Consider the following 13311-nt stretch of genomic DNA (forward strand, 5'->3'; position numbering starts at 1 on the left):
ACGAAGGTCTTGCCTCACCACCTCAGCCCAGGTCTTCCTGGGCCTACCTCTTCCACGGGTTCCCTCAACTGTTAGGGTGTGGCACTTTTTCACGCAGCTATCCTCCTCCATTCTCACCACATGTCCATACCAGCACAATCGTCTCTCTTGCACGCCACAACTGATGCTTCTAATGTTCAGCTTTTCTCTCAAGATACTTACACTCTGACGGGTATTCACATTGACATTACACATCCAACGGAGCATACTGGCTTCATTCCTTGCGAGCTTACGTATGTCCTCAGCAGTTACAGCCCATGTTTCACTGCCATGTAGCATGGTTGTTCGTACGCATGCGTCATACAGTCTGCCACAGTTGCAGAGATATTAAAATGATGATGATGATATAGACTATACTGTGATAATATTATAATAATGATTCCTTATGCATGTGCAATACTTCAGATCTAGACAGGAAAGGGAAAATGAGTATATGACATTTATACCTTTCTCAAGAAATTTGTAAATGAAGGGAAATGGTTTAAATCAGGAATCGAGAACTAGGTCAGAGATTCCACCAACAAGTGACTTGCCTCTACTAAGCTCATCACATAGTAACAATTATAAACATTACTTCTGAAGTATATAGTCTCCATAGAAATGTTGAGCCCATTAATGCAATAATATGTACAGATGTATTCACAAATCCGACACCACCACCACCACCACTACTACTACCACCATTTTTGTCCTCTTCTTTATAATGTAATAATAATCATCATCAACAACAGCATTAATATAATGATGATGTTGAACACTACACTAATAACAATTACAAAAATAACAGCGTCAGTAACAGCAGCAACGATGATATGAAAAGCATTTACAGTGGAGTAAATGACAGCTACAACAATTTAACCATTCGCTATAAAAATAGGGCCATAGAAACTTCCAGTAATTTTGCTTGTGTGTTGAGTCGAGTGATAGATATTGATGGCCAACATCCCTTCAGGATAGACTCTGTAATTGCCTTTCATGTAGATAGGCATTCTTGTCGATAAAGAACAGAAGGTAGTTTTCCACTGTTTTACTATGGTGACAATTGTGTGCAGAAATAAATATGGTGGTTTTAGCATTCTAAACCAGAAAACACAAGAGTGAAAGGGAGAGGAGAATTGGTCAGAGTTGTGGCTAATAAAGAACACTATTTATACATAAAGTAAGCAATCATCATTATTGCCATAGTCACTACAAGCTCAGCCTACTGGCATTTATATTTGATGGGTTGAGCAGGTCTGCAATATCATTTTCTTTATCAAACTGTCTTGATCTTTGCTCTCCTGCCTAAGACATGAACATATTCACCCTTCCAATTTCCTTTTTTCTAAAACCCTTGGAAATCATACCTCTCTAAGAAAATGATGATGATGACAACAACAACAGTGATGATGATGATGACGATGATGATGATAACAACTGGAATAGCAGGTGGGTTATGTTATTGAAAAAAGAAGTAAAGCCTGTTTAGTGAATGAGTAGGCTATGTTAACGTTTGTGAATTTTTGGCTACTGTATAAAAACTGTTGCAATAATGTGCCTGTTTCTTGTTACTCCTGCTTTTCTATTATCTAAATTTATTGAGTCGTATCTCAGGAGAGTCATTATGCCTGTAATAAATTTATTTATATTTATAGTCGTGTCTATCTCATCAACATCTATAAGCTCCATTCGTCAAGTTGACATATTCAGGTTATGTCTAAGACAACCCTTCAATGCTTTGTCTATCAAGTCAACACCAAGGAGTTATTTTTTTCTCATAGTTATAATTTATAAATTTAGATACGACCGATAGTAAAAAGTGAGAACATGGATCTTTGTCAGTTTCAGCAATAAGGAGCCAGTTGTTCCGCCAACTAAATTAACTAACTAGAATTAGTATGTATATGGTTGAATACTCCACAGATAACATACCATGAAACAGTGTGTGATGAGGTTGTACCTTTGAATCACAAGTACAACCCATTTGAGAGGCTTCTGTACAGTTTCTGTCTATCAAATTTCACTCACAAGACTTGGGTTGACTTGAGGCAATAGCAAAGAAAAAAGCTTGCCCTAGACGCTGAGTGGTGGGATCAAACTTAAGACCGCATGATTGTGAAGCAAGCTTCTTAACCATTTCACTATGCAACAACCAAAATCTGACCAATACCTAAAAGCTACATGTCAAGTTAACATCTGTTTAAAATGTGATACTCATCTAAGAAAAAGCTACAGGTTATATTAATCAACTCACAGGTTGTCCATTCAGTCAACACAAACAGCACTTGTTGATCTATTTGACATTTACAAGCTATATCTTATGTATTTGTATCTACAGGTTATGGTCCACCTAATTGCAAAACAACATTTACTTAGTATTTCTTTGAAAAGACAAGAATATTTGGCAGGTGACTTCTGGATAACTGATAAAAGTAATAAAAACAAGATAAGCAATAAATAAGAATGAACTAAGAATTTTTCTTAAGGCCCATGCTAAATCAATTTTGTACTTTATTGTTTTAGATAATGTTTAGATATGGTATACTCATTGGAGTTTCAATAGCTGGATTTTAGGACAACAAGAACTGAAAGAAAATCTCATGATGCATGCAAATTTTACAAACTGTGCTGAAGCAAAATGTCCTTAAAACAAAACAAGTGATACGTTCTATATAATAATTTCCAATACTGTCAACTTATTTTGATAAACATCTGTATGTTTCACTCTAAAAGCATTATTTCTGAAGTAAATAATTTGGTTGTTCAAATGCCAAGTATAGCTGTGTGATAAAGCAGTTTACTTCCTAACTGTGCTTTCACTTTCAATCTTACTGTATAACATTTTGGGTGTCTTCTTGTATGTAACTTTGGACGAGCAATGCCTTGTGAGGAAATTTGGGAGATGGAAACTGCAAAATGCCTGTCATAAACATACATAAAAGCTTACTTGCTACATACCTACATATGTATATAAGTAGATATGTATATATGTGAAGAAGATAAAGCTAAGAAGAACATTGGAAATTATAGCAAAAGTACAAGAGACAAAGTACAAGCTAGGGCTTGCTGTGAGGAATGTTGGCAGTTTGAGGCACCTTAAATTATGGGTAAATGTTCACTTTCTAAACATGTCAATTTATATTTGCTTCTATGTGAGAGTGTATGAATGCATGACTGAATATTTATATTCAGGTTTGTGAAGGGTACATACTGTAGCACTGGAAAGGTATGAATGTGCTGTTTTAAGTACACAATTAGGCACACGCGAGTACTGTTACATGATAGTCAGTGTGTGTTGAGCTGGGTTCCTAATACAAATTCTATTCTTTGTTAAACACTTTTCACTTTTCTAATACCTACAATTTCACGCCATAGTCAACAGAATGTTCAGAGATAAGCGATGTCAAGCTTGTTCACCCTAAAACACACTAAATGAATATGAAGTTTTTTTTATATTTTAACCTAAAAATACATTTTATGTAAGGAACATTCTCTTGTGTGTGTGTGTGTGTGTGTGTGGACAGGCAGAGAGAGAGACAGACAGACAGGTACACACACACACACACACACACACACACACACACACACACACACACACACACACAAGTGACTGAACAAATGAAAGAAAGTAGCACTCAAATTTGGTTGGAGTTCATGCATTTAACAACAATCTGATTCAGCTTCACATTAAAGTTTTGTGAGGACATATGACATGTCCACCTCATCAAATGCTTGGAAACACAGTAAAGAGTGTAAAAGAAATTCAAAATGGCTTCTGAGTGTTTAGGACTCCATTGGTCAGTGCAGGGCATGTAGCGGAAATGTTGTCAAAGTGACAACAGTTATTTTCTCTGATTTTAGGTCCATAAGCTGTGGAAGGATGTTGGTGTCACTTTGGTAGCAGGCTGCAGTGTGGTATATTTGGCGACATCAATTCCATGTATTGAGTACTGCATGTGGTGGGGTATGGAAGACGTTGGTGCCACAGTCAATGTCATCTCTCTGTGGAGTTTGAACACATTAGTGACAGTAGTCCTTATGCATGTGTGTGTGTGGGGTGGCATTCTGATGGTATCAGGCTACAATTGAGGTCATGTAATTAATATGAGTAGACTGTAGTCTATACCAGCAGCAGGGACAATACACTCTGCCCTTATAGGTTGATCACCTAGACCTAAGGTGGTATATCTAGGTTATCAGCAACCAGAGACTTGAAGTTCATTAACAAATGTACCTCTGCTAGCAGCAATAAGATAGTTAATTCTTCTTATTGATGAATACTGAAGGCCAGTGAAGTACGCGTTGTTTCTCAAAGAGGCAGACTTGTCGATTATGAGCCCCATGTGAGTAAGGAGGGGCCCTGTCAAAGATGTTCCATTTGATGTTGGGGAAATCATGTTGATGCTTCCAGTGTCTCCAGATGAAACGGGACAAGGAGATTGCAGTGATTAGGTGGCTACACACACACACACATTGCCACATGGTTAAGAAGTTTTCCAAGCAAAAACAAAGTCTTGGGTTCAATCACAATGCATGGCATCTTTGTCCAGTGCCATCTACCATCACTTCAGGTCAACCCAAGCCTTGTAAGTGAAATTAGGTACATAGAAACTGTTTGGGAGTCTGTTGGATGGAATGTATCAGTAATTGAAAGACTATGCCTTGTTACACTAGGTCTCCCTGAGTTTAACATTAAGGGCACACACATCTGTGGAATACTCAGCCACTCATACACTAATTCAATGGAGATCTGGTTGAATATGTTCTTTTATTTGTCAAAAACCATTATAGCCAAGGCTATGCTGGAGCTCTACTTTTGAGTATCTCCATTTTTCCTAACAATCATTTTTTCCCCCTCTGATCCAAATATTTTCTGAGAATACCATGAATGTGATTCTCTTCAAGGATAATATCATAATTTCTTACTTACACACATAGGGCTTTGATGTTTTAAGTGAAGAGAAGAATTATGTAACGTTCAAACACTCATATTTGTGATAGAGGTTAAAAGATTTCAAAAAGGATTCATACTACTACCACCACTACTACTACTACTACTACTACTACTACTACTACTACTACTACTACTAGTGCTGCTGCTACTGCCGTCACCGCCGCCACCACCACCACCACCACCAAAACACAAGGAACAGATTTGAACAAGTGATTTAAATCTTAGCCACAATCTCTTTTACTTTCTTTCTGAGAGAATAGAGGATAAAGCATGTTAACTCAGTGACTGCTTATTACATTTATTTTCTAAATCCTTGTTTTAGCTTTGAATATCTAAGTCAACTCAAGATAAAATGAAATCAATCTAAAGATACAATGAAGCATCATGTTGTCTGCCAACTGTGTTGTATCTCTATCCAACCATTAGCAAAAAATAAAAAAAGAGAATAATATGCAAATCAATATCTTGATAGAAGGAACACTTCCAGAAAGCAGTTTACTTGGAAAAGAGATCAAAGATTTTCTTTGATATTGTAGTACCTGTTAGATAAAATGAAGTAAATGAATAAAGCTTTTGTGACAAAGCAGTAGGAAAGAGAATGTGTGACAATATTTCCAATGATAAGCAGATGTAGAGTGGCAGATAATCCAACTGTGAATGTTAGCCATATCTTTGGCTTTGTATTAATTAGTTGCCAAAGGTAATTAGTACCAACATTTATTAGAGATGCTTCAATTAAGATTATATCTTTTCAGGTGTTGGTCTTGTTGAATATGATATATTGAATAAGATAATGCTCATTAAGATAATGCTCATTAAGTATTGCTAGTGAGTATGGTGGTGATTGATTTCCTTCAATGCTATTATTAATAAGTTATTGTGAGGTTAAGATTGTAATTTATTAATTAAGAGTAATGGTTAGAGATAGCATGTAGCAAGATGTGGTTGCAAATGTTGCCAGCATGTAATGCAGTTTATACTGAAGAAAGAGAGTGGTTGTGAAAAGATTATGCATGTATTGGTTGAAGAAGTGTGCATAATAAGCCAAATCTTTGTAGCACTCCATTCAAAGGCAATATGTAATGAAAATATTATTTTTATGGGTGCTGCTGCTACTGCTACTACTACATACTCTTGTGCATCTATCACATCTGAAGTCTTAGTCTTCTGTCAGCATGCCAAGCTATGCTTTTAAGTTCAGAAAATTTTCTGCAACATTTTGACAGATTCAGTTGTAAGAATCAGGTTATCAACATATAAATGCTTTGAAACATAACCAGTTCTGAACTCTTTCATAATAGCCTCAAGGACTCCTATATAAAGAAACTCATAATGGAGATGTAGTGGACATCTATTTTATGCTAAATTCTTGATCAAAGTTGCCCTCAAACCTAACTTCGCCAGCAGTATACTTGTACATGATTTGCATAAATTCCATTAGCCATCTTTTTACAAGTAGCTTATTTAGCACCTATCAAGGCTTTCTTGCAATCAAAAAATGAAGAGTAGCTTATTCTTAGCCAAGTAAGAATGTCATTTTCAGTTACCTCTGGCATAAATTGTAATTGCATCTTATTCAAGCTAACCCGATCCTCAACTAACTTTGCAAAAATTTTCTCAGTTGTTATGAAGACTTGATCCATTGGTTAAGAGTTAATGTCTCTGAAATTGCTAGTCTCTGGTGCATCTGATGTCCTTGAAGTAATTAACAGAAATATTGCCACACCAGTCAGTAGGGATAGCATCTTCCTGCACTACTCAATTAATAAACATATACATAGCCTGATGTTTTGCAGCTATAAACAGCTGAGTTTGCTGCTTTCCTTACTTTCATTCCCCTTACTACACTATCTCCCTATATTAAAGCTAATCTTAGTAGTTGGCCTCATTGTTGTAGCTGATTTTTCATCTTAACTCATCCTTGATTCAGCAGATCTATGCTTAAAGGCATCCCAGCCATGACTATCACACCTTTTCTTTTCAGGGTTCCTTGAGACATTTAATTTGTGAAAAGGTTGAGAAACACTGCTCTAGACTGTCAAAAAGACTTTCACATAGTTCTGTATAACCTCAGATACTAAGCACTGATACTAAAAAACTTTCAGAGATTTTTCAGCATTATTTAATCTTCAAATGTAACATTTTACACGAGTCTATCAGCCCCATGTATGAAGAGTTCAATTTCAAACATTCCTCTGAAATAAAGTGGAACTTCAAACAACTTACAAATATTTTTTTAAAATTATAATGTGATTACAAATAATTCAATGCTGAAACATTAAACTGATTTTATAAATATTGGAAACAATAAGAGAATGAGAAACTTACCTTTAATTCTTTTATCTCTTTCCGTGTCTTGTAACCTTTGTAACTGGCTTGTATTTTTGTGGCAGCATCCTCAAGAGCCTCATCAGGAGGGAATTCTGACAGTAGTTCACTTTCAGTTTCAGGAGCTCTGTTAAAATAGAACCAATTCTAAGTTCAGTCCTTTGTGTATTGTATAAACTTCAGTGAAAATACCCACATAAGTACCAAGCCTTTACTCACTAAATTTCATCTTACTGACAACACCTCTATACATGGCTGGTATGGCTCTCATAAGCCATTTGTCTACTACTAGCTTCCTCAACAACCGTCAAGTCACAGAGTGTGGGACTCTGTCAAAGGCTTTCTTCAAATTGATGAATGCTAAGAACATCAGCTTAATTTAAGCTAAATACATTGCCTGCAATTGCCTTACTAGAAGCTAATTGCCTTCTTAATTGAATTACAACTCTTTCTGTAAATTTCATGACCTGATCCAGCAATTTGATAACCCTGTAATTACCTTTCTGTAAGGCATCACCTTTATACTGGTAACAGTTGACCATAAAGCTGCTACACTAGTCATTGGGTTTGACACATTCCCATACAACTTGATTGATTAAACAAGTAACTAGGCTGTATCCTATGCTGCCATATATTTTAAGCTACTCAGCAGTAGTTCCTGATAGTCCACAAGCTTGCCCTACCTTTATCTATTCATACTGCTGTCTGTTAAACTGGCTAATCTCTCTGTTGAATTTATGTTGAGAAAACTCTCTTCATCCCATACATTCTCCGCACATATGTATTGCTCCTTCACCATCATGAACAGGGTAGAGTGCTATTGCTAGTATGTGTGTGTATTTCATCAATCAATAATATTAATACACTAACTTTTTGTATGTACCTGTTGTGTGTGTCACACTTACTTCTAAGAAGTGGCAAAGCGAGAGACAGGAGGACAAAGAGGAAGTAAGAGAGAAAGAGAGAGTGAGAGAGAAAGTGAAGGAGTGAGTGAGAAAGAGAGAGAGAGAGAGAGAGTGAAAGAGACAGTGAATGGTGACGGTGTTCGTTTTTGTGTTTTTAAATGTTTATCACATCGCAAAAGAAGTAGATACATAGATACATATACACATTGTTAAATCAAAAGCAAGAGAAGAGGGACACAAAGGAAGTGAAAGAGAAAGAGAGTGAGAGAGACAGGAGATACATAAATCCAAAGAAAAGTTCATATATAGATACATAGACACAGCAAATATTGGCTGTCAGTTTTACTTTTCATTACCACACAAGGATAAAATTAACTCACAAATGAACACAAACTTAGCCCACGCAGTGGGACTGAACCTGAAACCATGTGGTTGAGAAGTAAGCTTCTTACCACACAGCTATGCCTGTGCCTATAATATAAATATATATAATGTACAACAACAGTCAAAATCAATTTCAACAAGATTTTGAATTTCTCACCTACTATGTAGATAAAATATAGAATAACAACTGTTTTTTTTTTTTAGATGAACTATGAATGTTCTTTGGGGAAAGTTTTATGTTCCATGATATATAAGATGTGTAGGGTAAAATAAATATACACATGAATGTTGTGTATGATAAAACAAAGATGTGTTGGTTGAAATATAGATGCTGAGCTAGAAGGAAAACACAACACATAATCATAGAGGAAATAGGTATGTATTGCAGCTGCTGCTTAACAGAATGTCTTTGGAGAGATTAAATGATTAGCTTTCTAAATGAAAATGATAGGAAGAGTAAGTTTTCTTAGTTTATTTTTAAAAGTTATGCTAAGTTTAAGATAAAACTGGATTGGTTTACATGCTGTCAGTACACTTTACGATAAAGGTGCTCTAGACTGATGAAATAGTTTACACAGAGCCAAATATGATGACAGACAATTTTATTAATTTCAGTTTTCAGTTAAAAACGGTTTTTACTTTTATTGTTGTAGCTATACAGCTCATAGCAGGTAAGTGTGCACAGTGAACACTGACCTGCCACAAGTTGTATAGTTTTGATGTTACTATCCATGGATCACATTTTACTGAGGCAGACATCATGACAGTATCTTGGCAATCTCTTTGGATTATATTTTTATTTATTTATTTTGCAGTTTATTATTTACTTTTCCATCTTGCTTGTTATTCCTTTTGGCACTAACCCACTCTAGACCACTTCATTTTTTCCCATGATACAAGTTTGAAGCATGCATACCTAAATTAATTTCCCCTCTGCACAGAAATTGTGCAGGAGTGCATTCTTATGCATGTGCACACATGTGTAATTATTTTCTTTTCTCTGTCTATACAAATACACATATATATACACACACTCACACACACATATATATATATATAACAAAGGGCGCTCTCTCTCTTTTCTCTCAGACTGAAGTGCAGATTGGTATGATATTTATGTGTGAAGTGTAGTACTGCATAGTAGTGAAGAACTATCTCCTAAATCAGTAAAGTCTATCTGCCTTCAAGTTTTGCAAGATTTGAATTCTACAAAAGAGCTACAAAATAAATAAATAAATAAAAATGAAGCAATTCCTTAAAAACATTGGTTGAGACCTTTCTGAAAAGTGAAATAATTCTTGACCATAAGGTTGAAATCCATTTTAAAATCTCACTAACTGTTAAGTGAGCATGACTGCCTTAAAAAGTTATAAAAATCTCCTGAAATTACAAAAACCCATTCAAATCATAGTTGTATGGACAAATACTAAGTATCCATTCAATACTGGTTATCTTACATCACACTCAACTCAAATCTAACATTGCTGGTTACACTAAAAAACAGGGGTGACTAGAACCTGACTATTCTCAAATGATTTGCAGTGCTGCTGACTTCAACAGAGTGAAATGGCTGAAACAGATAAAGCATAGAATTACATGCTGATTGGATTGGTTTTGTGTTGAAATCTTTTTTATATGTTTTGCTGTATTTATAAGCTGGTCTCTTAATCCTGTGTCTCAATTTATCTAGCACTCATGGATAAGTATTAAGTTTTCTTTGAATAGCGCCTTCCAAAGAGAGAATTATCTATCTATTTAACACTTTGAAACTGAGCTAAACATTAGGAAAATGCTATTTAAAAACTGAACTTCAGCATATTTCTAGGTGATTCACCATCAAAACAATTGTAATATATTTTTAGTAAATTCAATTTTGTTTGAGAATTGTACTTCTGAACTGGTTGAATTACTAAGAAGCAATATGTTCAACATTTGTATAACTTAGAAGATATTTTTTGACTTTATACTACAGGATATATAAGATATGTTGTACTAAGGCTTTGTACTGTTATGGTATCCAAACAAATATTATCTCAATGTTCTTCCTATATTTCTGCTCAAACAACTTCACCTTAGTACTTTAATTCACTTGAAAAGATTTAGTTTTTAAGTTTGAAGAGATAAAACACATGAATATTATAAAATGTCTCTTTCTTTAGAATCTTTCTATAATTGAATGGAAAACTGCTTTGGCCAATAAAACAAAGAATAATTAATCTCTCAAGAGAATACAAGCTGAATATTAAATTATATCTCAGTTTATAGAAAAATAAATCTTTTCATGTAAGATTAACATTAAAAAAAAAAAAAACATTAAAAGAATGCAAGAAAGAACTGTCACAGAAAATATTCTGTAGTAGCATTGTGTTCAACCATATATATTAAAATGCTCTGTATGTTTTTTTTTTAACTATAGTAATTCTAGTTTAACTTGATAACAGAAGAATTTTTTTTTCTTTCTTTTCATACATTCTGGGTGTAGTAAAAAATAAACTGCAGTATGAAGAGGCACACTGGCAATGCTTTGGCTACTATAGATTATGAATTATTGCATTTCTAAATTGCCATAAAAATGGGAAAATTCCAGTCGGTAAAAGAGAATTGAAAGCTTTTATTCTGCTTTGTGATAAACAACTCATCAAATGTAAAATAAACATGGAAGAATAATTTGCCAATTAGAGAAACTTAAGAATGCCGGAAAGGTTGCTGCAGATCAACGTATTTGTGTTGGTTTTGATAGAAGACATTGTGTTAGACTATGTAAAAATTTAATTTCCTATTTAAGTCTCTGGTCTAAAATAGCTCTCATTAATGAATGTGAAAAGAAAAACAAACCATTAATACAAGATTCTTTTTTTCCTTTCCACTAAAAAACAACAACATCAGACATTCCTGTGTCTTTTACTGATAAATGTTTTGAAAAGGTCACTAGCCGACAACCAGCCAATGTTTCTAAAGTGCAGAAACCTTTATATCAGCAAGATAATCATTACAGACGAGAAGTCCATGTATTTTATGGCATTTACTTATTTTACTTTAACCCTATACTAAAGAAAAATGTTAGCTTTATTTGACTCAATGTGTGTGCATGTATGTGTTTGTGAGAGAGAGAGAGAGAGGGGAGAGAGAGAGGTAGAAGAGAAAGTTAGAGAGAGAGAGGGAGAGAGATAAAGAGAGAGACTGGACATTTTTAGATTCTGAGTAGGCTGGTTCCCAGGCAGAGCTAAGATGATATTCCTTTGATAACAGTTGGGTGTAGGCAAAACTACAAAGCCATTCTTACCATATTCACAAAATAAAACAGCTATTGTTGTTGATGGCATTATTGTGCTAAGGTTATCAATGTTGCACTTTATAGTAAGAAAAGATAAAACTACATTAAAGATATTTAAGTCAGTTAATAAGCTGAATTTGGTCATGATAAAGTTAAAATGCTAATGGTGACTAACCAGCAAAGAATTGTCATTGAAAATAACATGAGAAAAATATTCTTACTAAAAGTCATATTGTATCAAGTAATTCCTAATGTGTTAACAAACTTTCACTCTTAATAAACTCTTTTATATTTCTTCTTTCTTTTTATATATTTTCTTCTTCCTGTTAGTAGTTCGACTAGTACTAAAGTTTTAGATATTTGCAGATTAATCGTTGAGGAAAAATGCCCCCCACTGCTGGCCACATATCTTTTATTTGTTTCAGTCATTGCACAGTGCCATACTGGGGCACTAACTTGAAGGGTTTAGTCAAACAAATTACCCCTGACACTTATTTTTTAAACCTTGGTACTTATTCTATTGGTTTCAAAACATTATATAATCAAGACTCGACAACTTAATTCATTTAACAGAACCAATATACATTGGCTGAACATCTCCAATAAACAAAAAAACACATCATTGTATTCCAAATATCATACAAGATACAAATGCTTGGTACAACCATTTGTGACAGTTTGTTATCAAGGCTTGCTTTTGCCAAGACTGAGTCATACAATAATTTTTTATTCTTTTAACTTACATACATTATTGTATTTTTGCTTAAAAACCATTGAATTCTTTATTTTCTATTCTCTTGTAATTCAATGCCCAGCCAAATTTGGTATTAAACATTTCACCCAACCCTTCATGCCTATATTTTCCCATTAGCCACTAACCTACAATTATTCAAACTTATATTTCTGAGATATTTATAGTTGGTCTGAGGAGGAGGGATAATTTCATTTGCTTCTGAAACAGGCATTTGCTTTCTTAATAATAAATCTAATACGCTGAACAATTTATGACCAAAAAAGAAAACTGCAATTATATATACACAATTAAGTTCCCTATGTCATTTTCACACTAGGTTCAATAAGTTAAAGGAATTTTTTATATCCAAAAGACAAAGAAATAAAGTTCTTTTTTACCAAGGAAACAATTAGAAGTACATTGTAAAGTTTCAAAGATGTATTACGCTTCCATTTCTTTTTAATCTACAGAAAGATTTCCAGCTGTTTGAGATGACAAGAAGTTGATCACTGTTGGTTGATATCCCATCACTTGAACAGTACAGTGCCTATAGACTGTAAAGTTAAATCCTGTTGACCTGTGCTGGTATCTCAGCAGCCATTTGCAAAAGTTGGCAGCAGATTTTACAGTATATACAACATACTTCCACTTTTGTTTTTAGATGCTCATGTTGAGAGAGAGAGAGAGAGAGAGAGAGAGAGAGAGAGAGAGAGAG

At 34.4% G+C, this 13311-nt stretch overlaps 1 protein-coding gene across 1 annotated transcript in view; it reads right to left on the reverse strand.

Annotated features, from left to right (window-relative positions):
- The window catches only part of LOC106874758 (uncharacterized), a gene marked incomplete at its 3' end in the record, with an annotated part of 317509 nt that overhangs the window by 92113 nt on the left and 212085 nt on the right, over positions 1–13311 (reverse strand). The window contains exon 4 of the mRNA XM_052975193.1: positions 7301–7427. Coding sequence (XP_052831153.1) covers positions 7301–7427 — 127 coding nt within the window. The remainder of the gene's footprint in view (positions 1–7300; positions 7428–13311) is intronic.

This window comes from Octopus bimaculoides, chromosome 20, assembly GCF_001194135.2.
Source record: "Octopus bimaculoides isolate UCB-OBI-ISO-001 chromosome 20, ASM119413v2, whole genome shotgun sequence".
NCBI classification, from domain to species: domain Eukaryota; kingdom Metazoa; phylum Mollusca; class Cephalopoda; order Octopoda; family Octopodidae; genus Octopus; species Octopus bimaculoides.